This window comes from Perca flavescens, chromosome 14, assembly GCF_004354835.1.
Source record: "Perca flavescens isolate YP-PL-M2 chromosome 14, PFLA_1.0, whole genome shotgun sequence".
Taxonomy (NCBI): Eukaryota; Metazoa; Chordata; class Actinopteri; order Perciformes; family Percidae; genus Perca; species Perca flavescens.
The window spans coordinates 19,185,867-19,210,149 of NC_041344.1; the positions used below are offsets into that span (position 1 = coordinate 19,185,867).

The window sequence follows — 24,283 nt, forward strand, 5'->3', positions numbered from 1 at the left end:
ACGTTTTTATATTATTTATTAGCTCTCACAGTCGCTTACCATTGCCAAGTTTGCAACTGGAATAAAAGTCTAAAGCAACGAGTTTATGGAAAGCACAAGCGTAGTTATGGTCAGATCTTATGCCTGACCGATGGGGAAGTGACAATGATAAGCGCTGTGATTTACGCGTCTACAGCATCGGCTATTCTTTTTTTGCCAGCTTTCCTTCCCGTTTTAGGAAGCAGAGACTGTATTGCATTTTGCCTGTAAAACCGTGTGTGTTCTTCTTATTTATGTAGAATTATAGTTTGCTCTTGATATAAAAAATATGCGGCTCTGGTAGATGCGATTGGTCGTGCTGTGCAAACACTGCCTCTTTTATGTGAACGCGCGCGCTGCTGGATTGGGAAACCCTGGGTATAGGCCTCTGGCCTGAGACACCCCTACCTTACTTGAAAACATTAACCTTAAAAGACCCCAGGGTGGACCAGACCCAACCAGCATTATGAGATCAAGGTTGACGAACAAAGACATCAAGAGGCATTTTTTTTTTTATCTTCACAAATAAAATTTAATGGAGTTAACAGTTGACATGCAGGAAGAGGGTTGTTTCTCCTGCAAGCAGTCCCCTGGAGACAAGATACACAAACACACACCTCTCAACCACACAGTCTACTGTATGTTCACAATGAGGGGCACACAGTCAGGATATCATCATAGCTTGAAGTTCCTGTCACGCTTGCTTGTGCATTACACATCCTGTTTTTTTTTTCTTTACTACTTCCTATATGTGTGTGTGTGTGTGTATATAGCTTTCTCTGTGTGGCTTGTTTATGTTAGATCCCCACAAGATTCAGCTTTACGGTCTTCATGTCTGCTTAATTAAACCGCATAGATGTAAACATCTGGATTTCAAAAGGGATAGCCACTTGCTGTCATACTGGTTACACCTATTGGGTTACATATGTTGTGTAAACTCCTCCCTCTGAGGCAGCCAGAGGTTACTTTTGAACAAGTGTGGCTTGTCACCTGATTTTTGTGACCTATTTTGATTCTTTAAACTTGATAGGAAATCTTAGCATTCTTTCAACATGGAGAGACAGTAAGGAAAACTTAAATGAAGGTTTCTATAATGAGTGGTCGGTGGAGAGATTATGAAAAGAAGCTACCCACTTCCTCTTATGCCCGATAGCTGCAGTGTGTGACTGAAGATGTATTTTGTGTGGCTGTCTCAGCTGTGTTTGTGTGATCTGTGTTTCTTGTGTTTCTTCTTCTTTTTGTCCTCTTTGTCGTGAGTGTGCTCATGGCGCCTCCTCTTAGATTTGCATTCGCCGCTGCTGCTGCTGTCGCTCTCTGACTCCTTCCTATCCCTCTTCCTCTTCTTCTTCATTTTCTTCTCCTGGAGGATAAACGTATAAGAAGAACATTTGTTTTGTGTGGCAATAAAATTAATAATAAAAAGTGCAACAAAAATGACAACACAGAATTATGCAAGAAGCAGACAGCAGTTTCAATACCTCAAAACTAAATGACTAAACAATTGTTTGCATCAGCACCAAACTGGAATCTTTCAAACGCTTTTTACAGCAGTCTTGTATCTTTCAGCATAAGCAACCGCAGACATGCCCTGCCATACAGAGACGTGTGGGTTGTTGCAGTAGATGACTCACACAAAATGAAAGGTGGAGGAGAGCTGGGGGAAGAAAAAAAAGGAAGTGATAGCCATGCGGGACATTAATTGTCACATATTGACCTTCTTTTTCTTCTTCTTTTTGTCTGAGTCTTGCTGTGTTGAAACAGCGGAGGTCTGCTGCTGCTGCTGCCGTTGCTCTTCTTCGTCCTCTTCAGGCAAAAGAGCGTACTGCAAGCCCGGAGCAGAGAAACAGTCTTTTGTGAAGTGACCTGAAAAGAGTAACAATTTATTAAAACTGCTGCACAAATTTAAAGGGAATAAGATAAATTCCGTGTTCGGCGTGTTCCTTAATTTTTAAAGTGCTCATATGATGCTCATTTTCAGGTTCATAATTGCAATTAGAGGTTGTACCAGAATAGGTATGTGGTTTAAGTTTCAGAAAACACCATATTTTTGTTGTACTGCACATTGCTGCAGCTCCTCTTTTCAGCTCTCTGTTTTAGCTACAGAGTGAGGCATCTCACTTCTGTACCATCTTTGTTGGGAGTCGCACATGTGCAGTAAGTACTGCTAGCTTGTCAGTTGCAGAGTATGAGGGCGTGCCATGCTAGCAGCTAGGCAAGCATTATAACGCGTGTTACAAAGTGACGCACGTTTGTCACGGAAGTAAAAGGCTGGACTACAATAGAGCAGTTTGGAGCAGTTGAACAGTGTTTTCTGTTGGAGATGGTAAGTCCCTTTGAGGTTGACTTTGGGCTTTTTCAATTTGTAAACCTATAATGTGCACAAAAAAGATATACAACACAATAAAGTAAAGGGTAAATAATAATATGAGCAAATTTCCCAGTAGAAATTGTAGGAAACCAATGCAGTCTGTGTTTTCTAATGATATGATATGTTGTTTTGTTTGATGTTGTTGTCGTACCCTTGCATCCACACTTTGAGCATGTTGTGTTGAGTACAGCCTCCAATGTGATCCTGTTGCCTGTGTGGTCTCTAAACTGCTTACGGCGCCTCGCATCCTGCCTGCAATCACACACAGATGATAGAACACAGACCGGTCCATACACCCATGCAGAAACACACATATATAACAAAATTAAACTGTAAGTACTTACTCTGCCATAACATTGTTTGGGTCCAAGTCCTGCCCTGTTCCCTGATTGACAGCTTTCATTGAGAAGGACAACTTCACCTTGTCATCCCGAATCTTCGAGACAGTGAACAGAGCTGCAGTCATCCTGCTCACTTCACTGACACATGGTGTGTGTGTGTGTGTGTGTGTGTGTGTGTGTGTGTGTGTGTGGTTACCTCTCTCCCAATGACTTTAATCCACACCTGTTCCCCCATATCGACAACCTCTGAAGCATTCTCAATCCGTGTGGCTGACATCTCACTCACATGTACAAGGCCTGTATGTGCAAGGGAATTAGTGTAGATATCAATCAAAGAAATGCATAACATGCTGAGCAGAAATTGCTTTCAAATTAAAAAGGTCATTTGTTTTGCTGACGATGAAATATATGCTTTAATTTCATCAAGAATCAAAGATTCTTCTGATCATTAGAAATCTTTAAGACATTTGCATTTTCACATTACATCCATTCTGAACTCCCAGTTCAAACCAGTTCTAACTTAAATAAAATATTTCAATCTTAAACTTTCTTAGAAACATTTTCTCAGAACCATGGTTATAAAGTTGAATTTATCCCAGTAAACTTTGCTTAGTTCGCCCTCCAGTGGTGGCAGCAGGTATTTTGTTTGACATGCAGATCAAGGACAATTGTGCCACAACAAATCACAATCAAAAAAGTAATTGTAAATATATATTATATTGATGACATCCAACTTCATCAATCTGTTCCACTTCTTAACAACTCAGGCCAACCACAAATTCCTCATGCACAACTTTTACTAGGAAGTCATAGAACTCAAACTGAGTGACTGTGCTAACATATAAAAAATAAGTCAACATATTAAAAACATTTAAATATAATACACTTGCATTGTATATATGTTATATGCTGTGGTACGCCCACAGATTGCAGGATGCTGGCTACCTTACTGCCAGCAATCAGAGAAGAAATTCAGTAGCATCATGTAGGTGCCTTGCAGTCTCTTCTAACTCTCGCGGAGACAGCACTGTCAGACTGGCACAGACACTATGCATGCACTAGACTCTGGGAAAGAGGGCTGCCTCTTGGTTGCTGCATTCTCTGCATTCTGCTCTGGCCAAAGTCCCATCTCTGATGCAGTGGTTTTACCTGGCAGTGAATGCAGGTGTTGACTTAGCATATTTCTGCCACTGCATTGTCCTCTGTTTTATGTTTTTCTTATAATTGTCCAGGTTACTGTGGATTTAACCGTTTTCACCCATGCAAGCTCTACAATATTTCCCTAATGAGGTTTTCTTATTGTGTTGTGTCTCTGCTACCAATTCTGTATTTTGTGGTGGCTTTTTTGCCTTCTTTTACATTTCTTCAAATTATTTTGATTAATTTTCCTCAATTTGCATTTGTGACTTTTTTCCCCCTCTGATCGTTGCACATGTTTGCAATAAGAGTCTATAGAGATGAATTCACTTTTTGCCAACCTTCCTTCTTGTATCCTGGCAGTCTGACAAAGGCTCCATAGGTCTGCAGAGAGACCACCTCTCCCTTGGAAATGCTGTGCATTGGTGGAAGACCATCCAGTCCAGCAGGCTCTTGTCCTTGGCCATCACTGTCAGACATTGTCCCACAGATATCAATGAGCTGATCTAGAAGATTGATAATGAAACATATTTTAATCATTTGTACTATCATAAAAATTGAAAGAGGTTGTTTTTCGTCCACAGGCAATCCTGTAGATGAATCCAAAAATCAAGTGTTTGGGGGCAAGAGTTACAGAAAACACACATAACATCAGTGTCTACTTTAAATCTCTGTACAATTTACCTTTTAACAGGATAGAATATATAAACCGCTTCATAAGAAAAGTCTTTAACTATAACAATATTTATTAAAAAAATAGTGAAGACTCCATTCCAGTGCATCTGTCCAAATAGTCCCTTCCTTCCAATTTAATTGAACTAATAAACCATAACCTCTTGGATCACTGAATCATACCAGGAGGAATGACACTAAATATGGTTTGTAATTCAAACAGTGTAACAGGGATACTATAAGTCTTCATAACTGTATACCGTGTAAATTGCTAAATAAACAAACATCACATTGCATTACATGGTTATAAATAGTTTTGAGTTTTATATTTTTAGTATTATGATTTAAACATATTAATACTATTGATATTACGACTTTAGAGGAACTCAACAACATGAAGAATAGTTAAGTTAATTATTTTAAATATTTAATTTTCAGTGATTAACACACATAAATCCCTCTTTGAAATTTAGCAGAGATACTGCAGTTCTCTCACATAGGGATACAATATAGTTGAGTATGTTGAGATTCAGAGAGTAAACTGTGTGCAGAGGAACCTTAGATATGATAAAAACTGATGTAGGCTAACTTAACTTTACATGTTGTAACGTTAGTTGAATGTGAATCGTAGCAGTGAGGCTAACGTTAGCCAACGTTAGCTAGATTAAAGCATTGTCTTCTAGCTAGCTAGCTAACGACAAAACACAAACAAACAAATAAACAAGATAATTGGCCCGTGCGCGAAGTGTATATCCAAATAAATACAAGAACGGTACACAATGTAGCGCGAAGTCAGAAGAAAATATAAATGAATATTGTTACCTTTCGTCTTAACAAAGCTGGTTCCGTTTTACATCCGGTGCAGATCAGTTTAACAACAAGTCATGTAAACCAATCAGCGCACTCGGAGCAGGCTTTGACCAATCACACGCCTCATAGCCAGCGGAAGAAGTACCTTTCTGCTCTTCGTTGGTTTTCCGTAGCTCGACGTCCCTCCATGAAAGACGTCCATTTATTTTTATAAATTCTAGCATTAAATTCAACGCATTTGCTGACCTTTGTTGACTATTCGGGATGATTGAGCCTAAGAAGAGAGTGGCGGACATGGCGGTGGTTCCTACCGCAGTGAAGCGTCCCCGGACGGAGCTGGTGGCGGCGGCTCAGTCTCAGCAACTCGTGGCCATGGTACGTAGAGTAACGTTACTATACCTGGTGACTAGAAAAGTAGTCAAAGCTATTTGTTAGAGGCGACCAAAACATATAGGCCGTCATTAATTACTAGACCCAACATGTTCTTAAGTTAACTAACTGCACTAGGGATTGTCTTGAGGTGCATAAACAGGAACCCCTGCAGGAAACAGCAGGAAAAGAAAAGAACATTACATTGACTCAAATGCAGGAAATACTTTTATGTGTTTTATTCACATTCAGCCATGTTCAGCACTGTGATGAACATCAACTGGATCTTAAACTTAAATAGATTATGTGACACTAATAATGTTTAAAGGTCTTGTCATTGTAATGGACGCAGCGGCAAGTTTTATTTTTATTTTTTTAGCTACACCTAGCTAAACCTAATGCAGTACTTTTGCACTACATTTGTGTTAATAATGTTAATTTTAAAAGATTCTTTTATTCAATTTTATGTTCATTTTGGAGGCTGTGGCTTTCGATTTTACATAACACTTCTTGAAAATGCCACCATGCCCTGTTTGCCCTCTTATTATCATGCAGTTCATTGTGATAAACATCAACTGGACAACTTACCTATTTAGTTATTATGAATAACTATTGATACTCAACATAGCCCAGGCCATACTGGATCTCTGTGGTCAATATCGATATTTAAAATCCTATGACGAATGATTTATTTTGTAATATAACTTCAACGTCCGTGCTCTCCCCTGGACAAACTATGTAAAGACAACGCTGTTTCTGAATAACCTCAAACATGTCTTTGGCATTTCTGTACTGCAGAACTCTGTACTTATTGGTTGGCACATGCTGCTACACATTTACCATGGATAAACTATTATTGGTCTGTTAGGCTCTAATGCCACTTATTTGACCTTTTTATGTGTCTTCCATAGGGTCCCCCACGGAGCTCCAGCCTGCAGGCTCCCATTATGCTGATGTCTGGCCACGAGGGCGAGGTCTATTGCTGCAAGTTTCACCCCAACGGAGCCACACTGGCTTCCTCAGGATTTGACAGGCTCATTTGTAAGATATTAGTTTTGAAAGAATTAAAGAGACAATCCTGCAGTTCACGCATTCTTGTTAAACTTATTCATACTCTCAGTTACTGTGAATAACGTGTTGTACACTCTTTTTTTCTTTGCTGCAGTGATGTGGAATGTGTATGGAGATTGTGACAATTATGCCACTATGAAGGGCCATAGCGGAGCAGTGATGGAGCTGCACTACAACACAGATGGCAGGTATGAACGATCACAGATAAAGTAAAACGTCATATACTTCACTCAAGATAATAAGCTTTATTAACAAATAGCTTAAAAACTTTTAAATTGTCATCTTGTTATTTTGGTGTTGGAGCTTGTCAAAACAGTGAGTCCATGATGGAGTATGAGAGGTTGTACCTTTTGTGTCAAATTATACAATTATAGTAACACACAGTCCTTGGAACTTTTTGAATGACAGCTGTCAGAATAAAACATGGTTACAGTAGCTGCAAATATTGGCATTTGGCAGCTTCAGTGTCAAAGTTTGTAACATTATCAGCTATTCATCACTCATATAGGTCCAAACCAAGCTTACCAAGCAAAAGTGTTTAATCTAGTTTCGGCAATCAATGAAGGATAACGCACAGTTGCCGTTCGTTAAAGTTTAATAGCTGGCTGATATAATTGGCAAGAGACATGTCAAACTCATGCTTCTTAATTCATGGGTTAAAACAGCAGGTTGATAAATATGTCTAGAAAGTGCTGACCAACTGTGTTTTCTTGCTGTGTATTTCAGCATGCTGTTTTCGGCGAGCACAGACAAGACTGTAGGTGTGTGGGACAGTGAAACAGGCGAGAGGATCAAACGTCTGAAGGGCCACACCTCCTTCGTTAACACCTGCTACCCGGCCCGCCGAGGGCCCCAACTCGTCTGCACCGGCAGTGATGACGGGACAGTCAAGGTGAGATTTCCAGCTGCAAATAAATTGGCTTGTGTAGAGATTAGATAACTTGTAATTAGATTTATTTTATCCTAGATTATTGGATTACATTTTTGGGAGATAACAACTCACTCGTCTCAATAATAGACAATGTTTTGGGAAATGATTATGATGATGATATTATGTTTGTCACAAATTGATCTCAAATACTCCAGTTCAGTTGTTTGGTCTGATCAGGCTCCTGTTTATCTTTCTACATGTGTTTGTCACTGTTATAGCTGTGGGACATTCGTAAGAAAGGGGCGATCCACACTTTCCAGAACACCTACCAGGTGCTGGCTGCGACATTCAATGACACCAGTGATCAGATCCTGTCAGGAGGCATCGACAACGACATCAAGGTACTGGGCTCCAGCATACACAGAAAACCTGGGAATTACACTGAAAATGATAATGTCCTGGAAAATCTTTTTCTTTTAAAATATCACGATCAGATCTGAGAGATTCAAATTAGGTGTTAAGCCATCAATGCATATTGTTGATGCTGGCAAAATTGGGATGTGAAGTAAAAAAAAATCAATGTCACAATAACGTATGGTTATCTGTAACAATGAATTGACAATAATAATTTCTGAAAGCACCTGTGGAAAGCATTTACAACACATATCAGCATGGCCAAAATAGGTCGTTCAGTGACTGCTATTGCTGGCATCTCAAAATTCTTGTTTTATCGTCCAGCTCTGCTGGCAAATAATGATTATGGAATCATCAACTGTGAAGAAGTCATGGAAATTAATTTGTTAGTAGAGATATAGGACACAGATGTCCAAGATAGCATGGCCGGCATGGTGCAAGAATTTACATAAAGTAAACAAACATAAAAGGAAACCAAACCAGAAGAAAATGGACATTGTCAGGGTGCTGTGTTCTGTATGTTGTCTCTCCCTAACTGCTAGTTTTTCCCTAAGTACCCATCCTCACTGAATTACAAGAATGACTGCAGATATAAAACACTGTGATAGCGGCAGCAACAAAGGATTGCTCACACTTCTGTTAAAGGTGATGAGATCATTAATTTAGGATGCAGTGCATTGCATTTGAAATTCGGCCATAACAAAGTATATAATAAGGTGCTTAAATACAGTATTAAGGTCATTTAGTTAAGGTGCAGCTAATCTCGTAAAATGGTCAATTCACTGCTACATCCGCCTCACTCATCTTTTATAATTATATTCAAGAAGATTTTATGTCTCATTCTTTTACCTACAAACCCTTCTGCAGGCTCCTGTCTGATTTTAAAGTTGATGTTTTTAGTGTGCTCGTGTGCTGGAAGAATCTTTTTCTTTTTCCCCTAGACTCGAACCACAATCATGACAATTGGTTCTACTTGTTGCTCTTCACATTTTGGCCTATATACAGTATGTCCTGTTGTATAAACCCTGCTAACAGCTGTGTTTTGTGTTGTGCAGGTGTGGGACCTGAGGCAGAACAAACTGATCTACAATATGCACGGCCATGGGGACTCAGTAACTGGACTCAGCCTGAGTTCTGAGGGATCATACCTTCTCTCAAACTCCATGGACAACACAGGTGGGAAGTTTGTGTGTATATTTAGAATATAAGAATGGTCTTTTCTCAGCTCATAACACTAAATGATCTATGGCTGAGTCCTTGATTTGGCCTTTGTCTTTGTGTAGTGCGTATTTGGGATGTTCGACCATTTGCACCAAAGGAGAGATGTGTGAAGATTTTCCAGGGCAACGTTCACAACTTTGAAAAGGTAACATAAATAATTCTCTGACCCACTATGTAGTCTACTTGAACTTACAGCACTGATAGTTTTTTTTCATTGTTGATACTGTAATGCAGCTAAAGCTAAATAACACACACGAATGTTCAAATTCTGGATGAAAGCCCTCAATTGTAACAATGCTTAAGCTAACCTAGGCTCGTTGAACAACAAAACACAGCTTCTCAAGGCTAACCTAGCTTGCAACATTAATTATATTGTCTCCTCTCCCTGCGTATGTGCCTTAAACGTGAGAGTGAGACCTAAGCTGGCCTAGATGAGTGTAAGTCTTTCCTACTTCTAGAGGGATTGCACTTGTCAGTGTTAAACTGACTCACCCAGCCGCTGTTTCAATTCATGCTCTGGAGCCGGGCCTGCTGATGTCGTTCGTCAGGAGCGACAGCCTGCTCGCCTGTTCTGAGCAGCTCCAGCGTTTCTCGTTGCCTTCTCTGCCAGCCCGCTCCTTTTGTGTGCAGTTCAGGTTTTAAAAGGTGTATTTACAAAAGTAGTATTGTGGGAAACAAGAAAACGTCCCTTCAATCAGAAAACCGTCTTTCTCTCGGAGTCTCTATCCAATAGTGTTTTCCTTGTGGCTTCTTAGCTTCAGCGTGCTTGCTTCCATTTTCTGGAATCAATCTCAAGCTGAATCTCCTCCACAAGTCTCTTCCTCAAATCTCTCCCACCTGTCCGCTTGGGCCGGGTTAATAGTGCGTTCCATTTACCTTGGAACTCGGAAGCCGAAGCTGGGAATGACGTCACACCCGAGTTACATGCGTTCCATTTACAAGTCGGATTTTTATTGTTTTCATTAGCTCTAGCCAGGTTAGCCATTTTTAGCAATGCCAGTTTATAAGAACTGTTTTTGTTTGTTTTTGTGCATACAAACAGAGTAACAGCATTGTCCACAGATGGACTATGGACAGCGCTGCGTGTATGAATAAGTGCTTATAACTGTATGTTACTACAGTTTTCACAACTGTTGACGCACAGAGCAGCCATGTTGGATTTTTAGCTTGGGGTACTCTGTGGTTGCCCGAGTTCCAAGCTTGGAAATTCAAGGTCGGGGGTCTTGTTTCCGACTTTGACCTCGGAAAATCCGAGTTTCGAGTACAAATGGAATGCACTATAAATCAGCATCACACAAACGCGCCCCCTCATGTGACGTGTCAATCTGACCCTGTCCATCAGCTAACCACTCCGACTTCGCTAAAGACATTAGACTGATATAACAATAGCATCCAGGGCGAAGGATTATACTGAACTGTATAATCATTTTTACCACCCACTGTGTCATTTTCAAAGATTTTCTATTCTGAAAAAGGCATCAAAACATGTCATTTTCTAAGTAAACAGCACTTGGTACTTATATCCTGTGAACTGATAGTCTATAACTTTGTGCATAAGTGACTAACAGCTGCAGTCTTGCTGGCGGTGTTTACGCCTGTTGTCGACCACGGTTGCACGACATCTCCTTTCATCCTCCCCCTGCCTCACCCATCACTCTGCTGTCCTTTCTAATAGGGCTGCACGATATGAGGAAAATGTGCAACATGCGATAATGTTGTTGAATATTGCGATAACGATGTTACTTGCGATAAATAAACAGGTAGTGTACTCAGTTCTACACTTCTGCTGCTTTCAGTATTCTGCTAAAATACAATAAATTGCCTGTTGAATTTAAAACAAATAAACGGAAATAATTTCCAACATTCTTTTATTGAACAAAGTGAATATAAAGGACACCACTAAAAAAAGAATACAGTGCAGTTTTCTACGGATATTGTCTTTCAAATAACACAATAAATCTTTGTGTCTTACCCGATATGTTTCAACCTTTCTCGATGTGTATATTGTGCCAGTTAATATTGCGATGCAGATTAAAAAAACGATATATTGTGCAGCCCTATTTTCTAATAAAGAAAAGTTCATCTTTCATCTTATTACTGTAACAGCAGCTCACACGTATAACGCTTGTGTCATCTTGCTAATGCAGTTTACGACATCTGTCTTTCAGAATTTGCTGAGGTGCTCCTGGTCTACTGACGGCAGTAAGATAGCTGCCGGCTCAGCTGACAGGTGAGAGGCAACGAAACGAACACGCACACCTCGTTTACATGCTTGTGCACACACATACTGTATGCTAAAGGTTTATCTAGTTTGGGGGAAATTCATTTTGTTACTGTGATTATAAAATATTTTCATCTTTCAACTTTTTTTTTGAGAGAAGAGATACAGTCCTTGACTAAAGTCCCACTTACATGTTTTAACATTATGTTGTCTTATATGTCTTTTCTTTACTTTTTTAACAAAAAAAGGGTTAAAAAGAGAATAACAAGGGGATAAACAAATATTTAAGTAAATGATGTGTGTATACACAAAATATATAGAATGTTACTGATTTAAAATAGAAAGAAATGAATTTCTGATTTAAGAAACTCTTAAATTAGACATACTGTACCAACATGAACAACTATAAGTATCCCTATAAACTCAAAAATACATATGCATCATAACCTTATTTGTTGAGAAAAATATATGCATTTTTTTTTTTTTTTTTTTTTTTTTAGATGAACAGTTTTTATTCATTTTTTTTAAACAGCATACAAAACATACAATTTACAACATGAACACCCCCCCACGACCCCCATCCCACTCGTCGTCATCACCACCTACCCAGACAAGATAAGATAATAACCATAACATTCAAGACAACACAATGAAATAGACAATAAACTGTAAACCAAATAAACATGCATATGGACAACACCATAAGCACATAGTATATGCTTCTCCCCAGTACATACGAGCCCTCCAGAAAAGCTCACCTGCTTTCCTCATTTTGTCATGTAGACATTCAATCTGGCAACCCATTTAATAGTATATGCCTTTTTAAGAGGTTACATTATAACCGTTTTATCTTTCTAGATAAGTCTAAATCTTAAATTGCAAGCTAGCTGTAATGTTCTCTGTGCAACTGACCTCTTTCAACTTCTCTTCTCCACCAACAACAGTGTAACTTGATATAAATACACAGCACAAAATGTATTGTAACAAAAATGCCATAATCATTCACTCTCATATGTCTCAGCTCTCTCACATCAGGAGTCATTCTGTTGTCTGTGTTTATAGATTTGTGTATATCTGGGACACCACATCACGTAGAATCCTGTACAAGCTGCCGGGCCACGCCGGCTCAGTCAACGAAGTGGCATTTCATCCAGAGGAGCCTATAGGTGAGTCCAACTACTGTTTTAGTCCCAGGATACATGCTGTAATACACATTAGAAGAATGGAATAGAGATATTTACGCAGTAATCTTGAGCAGAGAGCCATGAGATCTGGAGGGAAGCTCATTTTAATATTCATGTGGTTTTGCTAGAATGTGCTCGTCGCCCAACACTCACTCGACATTTTGAGTTAGTTCACCTCAAGACATACTGATCTTACTGACATTTACATACCATGTTATGTGTTCCTTTGTTATGCTTTGCAACTACATTACTTTTGTTAAATAAATTTGTTTGATTCTTTAAACTTGTGCATCTCTCATATTTGTCATGGCCCAAAAGCCCTGTTATGACACTTAACAATAAGAGTTTAATTATCTTTCTCTTTGTCCCTCTACACAGTGCTGTCTGGCTCCAGTGATAAAAGGCTCTACATGGGAGAAATTCAGTAGGGTGTTTGTTAACTTGGATATGCGTTGTGTGTGTGTGTGTGTGTATGTGTCCTGCAAGCGAGTGTCCTGCCTTAGAAGTGGATAGGTGGTGTTCGACAGAAGGTTAGGAGTCTCTGTAATTTCATATGCTTCAGCCTGTCGCAGAACAACCTCAGGATGTGTTTGAAGTTTACTATCAGTCACAACAATCTCCACAATGACTTGTTTTTTATTCTGATTTGTTTCTTTTTAATAAACTTGAGTATTCTGTTAAAAAAAAGTTTGAGATTATTTTGTCATTATGATGCCTTCCTGTGTTTATAATAGTTTTATATGCAACCTGCTGCTGGTTTTATCTACCAGATATGAATAAAAAATAGGCAAACTGTTGAACAATGTGATCTGTTTATGCACAGATAAAACAAGTTATTTTATATAATTCATCCATTACTACTTTAACTTGTTCCCTTTAGGAATACTAAAGTATCTATCTATCTATCTATCGATCGTAATAATGAATTAGGTCAGTTTAATTAGCACTATATAGAGTCACTGGCATGTGACTGCAGCTGTTTTTTTTTTTTCCCTCCAGTCTTATTTCACGACATGGGTCATGGGTTTTCTTAGCTAAGTAGGGCTTTGATTATGGGTCACTTCATCTATTAGAATGAAATATTTTGGAGCTTTGTTCTGTAGTAAGGCAAGGCACGTTTTGTTTAGCACCTTTCAAACATAAGGTGGAGAAATTCATTAGAGCAATATTTAAAAACGTAATAGACTATCAGTTATAGTGCAGTACTAAACACCACCCTTAAGGCAGTGTAGGGGTTAAATAGTTACATGTAACGGCGTTATGTAATTTAATTACAAAATAAAGGTAACTAATCTGTTACAGTTACTGGGGAAAATGTGTAATTAAATTAGCCTACAGTTACCTATGAAAATGTTCATGATTACATTGGGGGTTACATCTGAATCATTTATGTAAAAAGCTATAGGCTATATGTTGAATAATATTAATTGTGTTGCTTTGCATGTTTTTCATGTGCACAATGTCTTTTGCCATTTCCGGCCACAACCGTTGTCGAAAATGTCAATGTCCAACCTCAGGAAACATCTGCTGGTAAGTAGCCTAAGTTAGCTTACAGTACGAACTGCAAGCTGTCTATTCAATAAAGTAGGGAAGACATATCTACCTTCCATGTGGCACACCAGGCTTCTAGGCTATTGAAGACATATTTTAGCACCATGTTTTTCTTGGTGCATTAAACAGAGGTGCTGAAGTCTGACTTTCTCGCAACCATATCTCAAGAGACACTAGTCCGCTGTAACATTCATTCACGCTCTCCTTCTCTGGCGTTATGTACTTTATCAACCCTCCCTCCATCTGACTCTTACTCATGCCTCCCAACGCTGCCACAGACACTCTCCTTTCTATTCTATCCTCCTCTCTTAACTCTCTCTGCCCTCTTACTTCACGGCAGGCTCGCAAGTCCTCCCCAGCTCCATGGTTATCCGACTCAGTGCGTGCTTACCTATCAGTCTCTTCTTTCCTCCTTCACTGCCTCTATTTCTGCAGCAAAAAGATCTTTTTATCAAACCAAAATGGAATCCTCTTTCTCCAATCCCCCAAAAACTTTTTTCTATCTTCTCTAACTTCCTAGATTCCCCCAGTCTCACTCCTCCCTCCTAACAACCCACTTTGTCAACTACTTTGTAAAAAAGATAGATGACATACGCTCTTCATTCTCCATCACACTTCCTGAAATCATCTTACCATCCATCACATCCAGTACTCTTTCCTCTTTCACCCCTCTATCTCCAAATCTAATTCTTACTTTGATTACCTATGCCAGCCCAACCACCTGCCCCCTTGATCCTATCCCTTCTCACCTTCTCCAGTCTATTGCTCCTGGCCTTCTTCCTTTCCTCACCCATCTCATCAACATCTCCTTGTCAATTGGCTGTTTCCCTGACACCCTCAAAGAGGCAAGAGTGACCCCACTACTCAAAAAACCAACGCTTGTCTCCCTTCTTCCATTTCTATCCAAAACTCTTGAGTGTGCCATTTATAATCAACTTTCTACCTATCTCCACCTGAACAACCTTCTTGATCCCCACCAGTCTGGCTTCAACGCTGGCCACTCAACACAAACCGCCCTCCTTGCTGTCACTGAGCAGCTTCACATCGCTAGAACAACCTCTCTCTCCTCCGTCGACATCCTTCTGGACCTTTCTGCTGCCTTCGACACAGTGAACCACCAGATCCTTATTTCGACACTCCAGGATCTGGGTGTTTCAGGCTCTGCACTCTCTTTGCTCACATCTTACCTGACAGACCGAACCTACCGGGTAACTTGGAGAGGATCTACAGTACCTCAGAACCTTGCCCACTCAAAACTGGGGTTCCTCAGGGATCAGTCCTGGGTTCCCTCCTCTTCTCTCTGTACACCAACAACTCTCTCGGGTCTGTCATTCAGTCGCAAGGCTTTTCTTATCACAGCTACGCAGATGACACACAACTAATTCTCTCCTTTCCAGAGTCTGAAACTCAAGTAGCAGCACGTATCTTGGCCTGTCCGACTGACATTTCTTCTTGGATGTCCACACACCATCTGAAACTCAACCTTGACAAGACTGAGCTCCTTTTCCTTCCAGGGAAGGGCTCTCCTACCCAAGACCTGACTATAACAATTGACAACTCTGTGGTAGTCCCCACCCAGACTGCTAGAAACCTGGGTGTGACACTTGACGACCAACTCTCCTTCACTGCCAACATTGCTGCAACTACCCGATTGTGTAGATACATGCTGCATAACATCAGAAGGATACGTCCCCTTCTAATGCAGAAGGCGGCTCAGGTTCTGGTTCAGGCTCTAGTCATCTCACGTCTAGACTACTACAACTCCCTCCTGATTGGCCTGCCTGCATGTGCCATCCGACCCCTGCAGCTCATTCAGAACACAGCAACTCGACTTGTCTTCAACCTCCCCAAGTTCTCTCACACTACACCGCTTCTCTGCTCTCTTCACTGGTTACCAGTTGCTCCAGGACATGGTCATACCCTATACCCCAACCCGCCCACTCCACTCCGCATCAGCCAACCTGCTTGCTGCCCACTCACAGCGAGGGACAACTAATCACTCAACAAAATCCCGACTGTTTGCTGTCCTGGCTCCTAAATGGTGGAACAAGCTCCCTATTGACATCAGGATGGCCGAAAGCCTATGCATCTTCCGCCGAAGGCTAAAAACACATCTCTTCCAACTACACCTCGGATAAATAAAAAGCAAAACAAAAAGTATATATATTTCTTGAAGCTGCACTTTCATATGGCTCTTTGTAATTTTGCTTATTTAAAGCTAATGTACTTGCACTTACTACTTAGGAGTTTGCACCTTCAGGGTTGAAAGCACTTAATAAGAAGTCGCTTTGGATAAAAGCATCAGCTAAATGACATGTAATGTAAAATAAATGTGGCTGTTTTTCCAAATTAATTATTATTTTCTTAATTCATGTAATGAAGGATTTTAAAGAGTTTGACAATAGTCAGTGTTGATTGCTGCTGTAAGGTAACACTGCCAGGTTTAACATTAAACATTTGAAAATGGTTAACAGTTGAAAACATTAAATAAAAACGTCATCAAAATTAATTAAATGAGATAAGTTACATTACTTTAATAAATTAATTGATATTTATACACTACTATTACATAGTGACTTAAAGTAACCTTCCCAACCCTGCTAAAAGGTGAACTAAACTAGATGGTTTGGTTTTTCATTGATTCTTATATGGCCTTGCGATAACCACCTAAGCTGTCATTAGACTGATCTGCCTTTTCATCACTTTAATTTGTTTCGAAGCTGACTTTGTTACACCGTCGCACTGCTCACGTCATGGTCGCTGAGATTAAACAAGGCTGTTAATTGTGTTTCTTCCATCCTGAATAACTACAGGCTGAGAAGACGAGCAGCAGGAGTGGACCGCGGGCCAGTTGCTCTCTCCTCCTCGGCCACACTCAGATGGTAGGCTAGTGGGAGGTGATTACAGACTATTTTTTTCGGGTGTCGGAATCTTCCTCCACCACCGCGAGCCCCAGTTTCTTTTGTACTCCTTTCGAACGCCTCGCGGGGCTGGTGCTCGGCCGCGCGCACGCACGCACCCGGGTCTGCAGAATACATGCAGCTCCTCCTCGAGGGGGTCGCGGTGACTGAGAGCCCCCACCCCCTCGTCTCTCTCTCTTCCCCCCGGCTCCGCCTGCGCCCGCCCCGGCACGGATTGTTGACAAAAGACGCTGCGAGACGGAGCGAAGGAACCCAGAGCCCGGTACTGGTGAGCAGATCTGCCCGTTAACTTTACTTATTTTCCTAAACAGTTAAAAGGAGAAGATCGGGACGACGGGGATAAGGGGCACGAGGACTCTTCCGTTCCTAGAAACGGTCAGAGTCAGAACGGGCTGCTTTGTGTCCGTAGCGGATTGCATGTAGCCAAACGTTAGCCGTAGTAACACTGCGGGGTCGGTCCCCTCCTCCCCGTGTGATTCGGTATCATATGATGCTCATTTCCATCTATAGCCTGGGGCACATTATGACAGCTTTCCGTCTCTCTTTGTGTCTTTGTGTGTCCCCTCTCCGGAAGGTGTGGCCGAGGTGATTCGGTTGTCGGCGGTGGTCGGACCGCAGCAGGCCGGTGTGAAGTCGACGCCCCCAGCCCACCCCCCCTTCCTCTCCTCGCGATTGGTATTTACCGACAAAACCAGCGGCCAAGATGGGTCACTCGCTGTGAGTGGAAAGGCCAGACCAGCGTTACAGGAGGCGGCGGCGGTGGCCTTGGGCAGGTCTACTCAACCGGGAATGGTGTGAGCTGAGACGGCCAGGCAGTCTGGATCTGACCGGGGACCCGTCATTCCCCCGGAGCCTCCGCAGCTCCAAGCTGCGTCCTGAGCCCTCCAAGATGGGGAAGTGCGACGGAAGGTGCACGCTGCTGGTGATATGTTCACTGCAGTTGGTGAGTATGTGTGTGTGTGTGTGTGTGTGTGTGTGTGTGTGTGTGTGTGTGTGTGTGTGTGTGTGTGTGTGTGTGTGTGTGTGCGCACGTGCACGGTCAATGCTGCATCTTCTCACTCATCATGATGATATACTTGTTAGAGCAACGTGCTACAGACACACACACACACACACACACACACACACACACACACACACACACAAACACACATTGTAATCAATTTGTGTCCAGTATATCTGTACAGACAAAAGCTTTGAGCTACAGCTGCTGGGGTCCCTTGCCACATTACAGGCAAGGGTGTGTGTGTGTCTTTGAAGCAGAGGGAGCAGGGCAGGGGGTATGCTTTGGTGTCAGGGTGGCCTGTATGCCTGTGTCAGAGGGGTGATAGCCCCATTCTGGCAAAACCATGTGAATGTTAAGCACAAGAGGGACAAGGAGGCCCTGTTCACCATCTGGTCTCCATTCTTGAGTTAAAGTTATCCGTTCCTTGTGCCTACAAATAGCTTGAGACTATCCCTCTAAAATGTAATAAGTGTGTAATATGAGACAGTATCAGCTATTCCTGTAGTAAGAATGATGCAGGCACAGAACACAGCAGTGTGAGGGCTAGTTAGCAAGGCTATTGTTTGCAGGGCTGATGAGTTGTTGTGTGGCAGGGGGATTCGGCCCATAGATTCTCATTAGTTTGGGGGAGCTTTTGGGGGTGCTCCTCTTTTACAGTCACTGGACTGCCTGGTGCTCCAGTCAGTTACCATGGAAACAACTGCGGCAGACCTGTCTGTGTGTCCCTGTCACTGTGTGTGTGTGTGTGTGTGTGTGTGTGTGTGTGTGTGTGTGTGTGTGTGTGTGTGAAAACTAGATCACAATGTGCATTGTGTTTCTATGTGTGTCATATTTGCATATGTCCTCGATTGTGTGTTTTTTTCTCTAAGGTCTATGTGAGTGTGAGTGTATGTATGTATATATGACCCCTCCCCCTGTCCCCTAGGTGGCAGCCCTTCAGAGGCAGGTGTTTGATTTTCTGGGCTACCAATGGGCTCCCATCCTGGCCAACTTCCTGCACATTATGGCCGTCATCCTGGGCATGTTTGGCACTGTGCAGTTTCGCTTCAGATACCTTATCTTTGTGAGTATATCCTTCACCTTCTGATGATGCAGAGCTCCTGTTTACTTTTTATTGATATATATTTAGATTTAGATTTAATGAGTGTGCAGTTATTCTCTTTGAGAAACTGATCTCTGCATCTGTTTGGCAGTATGCAGTGTGGCTGGTTCTTTGGGTGGGTTGGAACTCGTTCATTATCTGTTTCTACCTGGAGGTTGGAAACCTGTCTCAGGTAAGTGCTGTGTGTCTTGTGGTCGTCATCCTCTTAATAACTTTTCATCTGTCTTTAGTGAGAAAATGATTATTATAGAGTAATAATTAATGAATTGTTTAACTCACTGGTTTCTCAAATTTCGGTCTGTTTGCAACTTCTCGTTACAGTCTGCATGTATTTGCATGCTGTTACCAGTTTTCCTTAAGAGTGATTATTCCTTCTCCAATTGTTTTATTTGAATACTTGATGTAGAATCATCCAGCAATTTATTAGAAAAAAAGCAACAATTTGAAAGAATTAACCCTAATTCTGTGTCGCAGGAATAAGTTTTTTTTCCCCTCATCTTTCATTGCGACCCACGATATTTACCTATTTACCCCTTAGTGGTGCCCCGACTCCCGAGTTAGGAACCCCTGATTTAAATCAGCTTCTCAAACCCATGGTTTTGCTGCTTCTCTATTTTATAAATTGTATTTTGTAAATTGTGCTCTGGAAGTTTGCAATGGACATTTCTCACAATTGTCAAAATACATTTTGTAGACTAATCAGTTAATCAAAAACATAATCAAGTGAGGAATCAACAATGGTAATAATCGTTAGCTGTGTATGTTTTCAGGACAGGGACTTTCTCATGACGTTCAACACATCCCTTCATCGTTCGTGGTGGATGGAGCATGGTCCTGGTTGCCTGGTAACGCCAGTGCTGGACTCTCGCATGGCCCCTGACGACCACCATGTCATCACTGTCTCCGGGTGTCTCCTTGACTACCAGTACATAGAGGTGTTGAGTTCGGCCATTCAGATTCTATTGGCTGTACGTATCTAACACACAAATTATCATACACTGCGTTTCTTTTACGTTCATAAACACACAACGAAAATGTTATAAACATTGTTAAAAGCGTTTTGCTGACCCTCAGCCTGTACAACAACTGTCACCTAATTTCTGTCTATCTCTCCTTTAACAGCTCTTTGGCTTTGTATACGCCTGCTATGTGAGCAAAGTTTTCCAGGATGACGAGGACAGCTGTGAGTGCTTTTGTCTTCTCCTAAAAGCTTGTTGATCCTCTTCCAGCACCTTGCTCAGCTGATCAGGTTTACTTGTCATACTGTCGAGAGTGCTTTTGTGTTAGTGATCCATAGCGTTGGATGCGAGTGCTGTTAGCTCATTGTTTTCTCCTGCCTGAGTCATGCCGTGCAATATCACCCAGAGGATTCCCTCTGGGTGAGCTGAGCGCTCTATCTGTGGGTAGTATTAGAGATGTCTGCAGGAAGATTCCCACTGTCAAGAGTGTCCGTCTGGCTGCTGGCTGGTGCTTGTCTGTGGGCTTGGGTGTGCCATCTGTGTGTCTAAATGGCCTCCTCCTCATGTGGCTCTCGTGAGTGTTTCACTCTCACTCAACAGGGGAAATTAAGTCCTGTACTTAGAATATGACATCATAAGCTTGATATCCTGTAAAAGGAAGTTTTATGGTGTGTATATGATGTCTCAACAGCACGCTATGTCATAATTATATGCATGTTATAACAAAGTGGTGATGATGAAATAAAAAAATGTATATGCAGACCAACACTGGATTTTTGAGGCTGATGGCGATATTATTATAATATATTTGATAGTTTGAAAAAATCCAGTAAAGTTGTATTAACTTTCTTAACATAAATCCACAACATAAACATACATTTTGGACAAGCACCCCTTGAATTTGTTGCTATAATTAATTGTGACCAACATATGTACTAAGTGGGAGTAATACAAAAACTGTGGACCGTAAATATTTTAAATTAACTCAAACGTATCTTTCGCATTTGTGTTCTGCGTTGTCTTGCATTGTATTGGCCACTATATATACACTTGATACCAATACATCTGCAATAAACTAATAATGGCCAATATTTCAAAGAAAGAATTGCAATACAACATTACAGAAGTATTTTTATTAAAAAATGTCAGATCTTGCATCTGGAGAAAACAAATTCCTAACTTGTGGTCAATATCTCCACTGACGCAGAAAATCAGGGACTATTTTCTTTTTCAGCTGGCACCACAGGTTTGTTCCTCTGAATCGATTGAGAAAGACTAGAACAATGTATCAGTGACATAGAAGCAGTGAGAAAGATGATGATGTATCTCTGCAGATTCTGATATCACAGTGGGTTTACAGTGGTATAAAGGTATACTGAGAACATTATGATACCTTAGAAGATTTTCATGTCAAAACAGAATCTGATCTTGAAATACAACGCATGGTCAAAAAAATACTGATTTAAGGGAAAGTGGAATGATGTCATCCCTTCTCTTTTGTCTTTACTTTTGAAGTTGATTTCATCGGTGGCTTTGACTCGTATGGCTACCAGCCTCCTCAGAAGTCCTCACATCTGCAACTGCAGCCTCTTTACACGTGAGTGACAATTATAACATTCAGAAATTTTCCTCTACTTTGTTCTCCTTCTTTTTGATCCTTTTGTTGAACTTTTGTCCTTTAAGGGGTACTCCACTACTCTTGCACTTTTTAAAAAGTTAGGGCCCTCACAGATAAAAATAAATGTAGCAGAGGCCAAAACATTTGGACTTTTAGTCCCTATTGTAGATCAGGCTTCAAATACATATCTTTTATTTCCCACAATGCAACTCAACGGCCTCTTTATTTAGCCTCCTAAATGCCCACTTCTTTAAAAAACCCACACTTACGTTTTTTAATGCATGTGTCTTATTAAAAGTCCTGAAGCCCAAGCCGAGATAACCCTAATGACATTATTGGGGTTATTTTTTTTCAAAGACTGGAAAGCTCCCTCCAGAGACACAGAAGGCATTATACAAATGTTTTTTCTCATGAGGAGTAAATCAAAATTCATGTGTAAAATCAGTGGAGGGCTCTTTTTATGCAATAATATCAAAGTACAGTATACAGTGACATTGATGTCTGACAGTGTGAATTCCCCTGATCTCATCCTCTTTGCATCCCAGGGCTGGTTAACCGTTGGTAGCGCCCCCTTCAGGCCAAACCCTGACGGTGTCGCTGTGGATGGAAAGCGGCGTTTGCCTCAATTACACTCACTCTGTGTCACAGTTTACCGGAGGAATGGACTTACCCCACCCAGAGGGAGAGACGTCTGTGCGTGTGTGCATGTGTGCTTGAGTCTGAGAAAGAGAAATACAGCCCTGAATAGAATGTACAGAGCTCAGGGAAGAACCAGCATGCCAGGTGGTGTGATAAGATGAAGGAGGAGACAGGGAGGAGAAATACAGAGAACAAGAGCTGGGGACACCTCTGTCAAATCACAGAAGACACACTTCACTAAACTGCCAGCTCTCAACACTCCCGTGTGTGTGTGTGTGAGTGTGTGAGTGTGTGAGTCAGTGAGTCAGTGAGTGAGTCTGTCTGTAACTCCACAGGATTAGCTGGTGCTTTGTGGTTGCACCCTGGACTCTACCACTCGGTGTCCCTGTGAATTATTATTTTTTGGGGGCTTGTGTGTGTATGTGTGTGTGTGGGGGGTCATATAATAAAAAGAGGCACGGCTCGTACCTGTTGTTGTTTTAGAATGTGGTAACGTCGAACTAGAGCAGTCTTACGATTCCCAATCCCAAAGCCATCTTTCCTTCCTCCCATGCCGTTAAAACCACTGTTGATATTTGAGCTTTATACATTACCGACCCGACTTGCTGAGGTAGAAAAGGATGAACTGCTTAAAGGATCAGACTTGCTATATTTTATACAGTTTATTATTGAACAAAACCAACAAATGCGTTCATCCGTCTCTCAAAACAGCTTGCGTCTCTCAGGCCATTAGTTCCTGGAGGCATAAATTGTTTAAAAAAGAGTCACGGAAATATACTTTCATTTTAGTCAAAGTTTTGGACAACAATGGATTTCACAGGGGAATGAGGTACAGTACATTGGGCTTTGGCTACACAGATAATAATTGTTAGTAGAATCAATTTATTGTTGGTGTTTGTCTTTTCATGTGATTTGTTGACAATGAAAAAAATATAGAATATCACCAGACAAAAATTTGAAAGTTCTGAGTTACCTCAAAAATCAAGTCAAATGTCCATTGCCATGATATTTTGTTTTCTGGAAAATGAATTCAGCCCAACTGTACATGTTATGCTGTTGAATAGGGATGCAGATGGCTTTGGAATCAGGCATTAGTGTCTATGGGGAGGGGGGGCGGGGTACTGTGCATGTAAATAACCAGCGAGTGATTGTTTTGTTGGTTCCATTTAGAAAAGCAGGGTTGCATTAGGGGGTGGGTAGGGCTTGGGGAAGATGGGTACACATCAAAGTTTTTCTTCATACCTGTTTACTCTTGCTCTCTGCCCTCTTCTGACCCATCTGCAGCTAATTCTCTCCATCATCTTTCTCAATAACTACATTCACCTCTGCAGCTCATTCACTGATTTCCACCGGAGCATGGTGATATAGGAGACGATCAGTAGTTTTTGTAGATGTAATTGGAGTCATGAAGAGGGAAGAAGGGAAATAGGTATGAGGTGAAGACCTTATTGGGTGTAAGGAGAAGTTTGAAATAATAAAAATAACTTTCTACGTTAAATATGACTTCTATTGTCATTTGTAGACACATTTGTCTCACACAGCGTGGCTAAAGGTTTAATAAAGTGAGTGATTTCATTCCTAATTTTGATTGCATTATATTAATATCTGGATTATTGGGCACAGAACTACATTTTTGCTATATTAGTATGGAAGATTATACAAAAAAAATGCACTCTGGTGAGCTGATATTGTACATTGAGGATTTGATTTGACAAAATAATGTAATGCATTTTTTTTTTAGAGAGACAGCCCAACATTACAAAAATAACACTGATATTCATAAAGGCACC

The 24,283-nt window shown here is 41.0% G+C and overlaps 3 protein-coding genes across 5 annotated transcripts; 2 read left to right on the plus strand and 1 right to left on the minus strand.

Moving 5' to 3' along the window:
* Positions 1 to 768: 768 nt before the first annotated feature.
* zcchc17 (zinc finger, CCHC domain containing 17) lies at positions 769 to 5,459 on the minus strand. Of its 2 annotated transcripts, XR_003694237.1 has the most exons (8): positions 5,359 to 5,459; positions 4,206 to 4,370; positions 2,924 to 3,024; positions 2,731 to 2,822; positions 2,538 to 2,638; positions 1,733 to 1,881; positions 1,497 to 1,606; positions 1,296 to 1,378 (listed from the first exon to the last, which is right to left on the minus strand). XR_003694237.1 is itself a non-coding variant. In XM_028597038.1 (7 exons), exons 2-7 carry the CDS (start codon positions 4,342 to 4,344, stop codon positions 1,211 to 1,213), a joined length of 750 nt encoding a protein of 249 aa, XP_028452839.1. In that variant the 5' UTR covers positions 4,345 to 4,370; positions 5,359 to 5,459; the 3' UTR covers positions 769 to 1,210. The 2 variants fall into 2 exon arrangements, 1 of the variants encoding a protein (XP_028452839.1); XM_028597038.1 differs by lacking the exon at positions 1,497 to 1,606 and having other exon boundaries at positions 769 to 1,378.
* snrnp40 (small nuclear ribonucleoprotein 40 (U5)) lies at positions 5,448 to 13,371 on the plus strand. Its single transcript, XM_028597037.1, has 10 exons — positions 5,448 to 5,721; positions 6,627 to 6,756; positions 6,881 to 6,974; positions 7,513 to 7,678; positions 7,936 to 8,058; positions 9,127 to 9,247; positions 9,355 to 9,437; positions 11,461 to 11,522; positions 12,576 to 12,679; positions 13,076 to 13,371. The coding sequence occupies exons 1-10, from the start codon at positions 5,611 to 5,613 to the stop codon at positions 13,123 to 13,125; spliced, it is 1,044 nt and encodes a 347-aa protein (XP_028452838.1). The 5' UTR covers positions 5,448 to 5,610; the 3' UTR covers positions 13,126 to 13,371.
* A 3,685-nt stretch (positions 13,372 to 17,056) lies between these two features.
* Positions 17,057 to 22,960, plus strand: nkain1 (sodium/potassium transporting ATPase interacting 1). Of its 2 annotated transcripts, none has more exons than XM_028597039.1 (8): positions 17,057 to 17,437; positions 17,744 to 18,112; positions 19,101 to 19,238; positions 19,369 to 19,449; positions 20,048 to 20,245; positions 20,400 to 20,460; positions 21,752 to 21,833; positions 22,400 to 22,960. In XM_028597039.1, the coding sequence occupies exons 2-8, from the start codon at positions 18,059 to 18,061 to the stop codon at positions 22,407 to 22,409; spliced, it is 624 nt and encodes a 207-aa protein (XP_028452840.1). In that variant the 5' UTR covers positions 17,057 to 17,437; positions 17,744 to 18,058; the 3' UTR covers positions 22,410 to 22,960. The 2 variants fall into 2 exon arrangements, with proteins under 2 accessions (XP_028452840.1, XP_028452841.1); XM_028597040.1 differs by having other exon boundaries at positions 17,057 to 17,431.
* Positions 22,961 to 24,283: the final 1,323 nt, after the last annotated feature.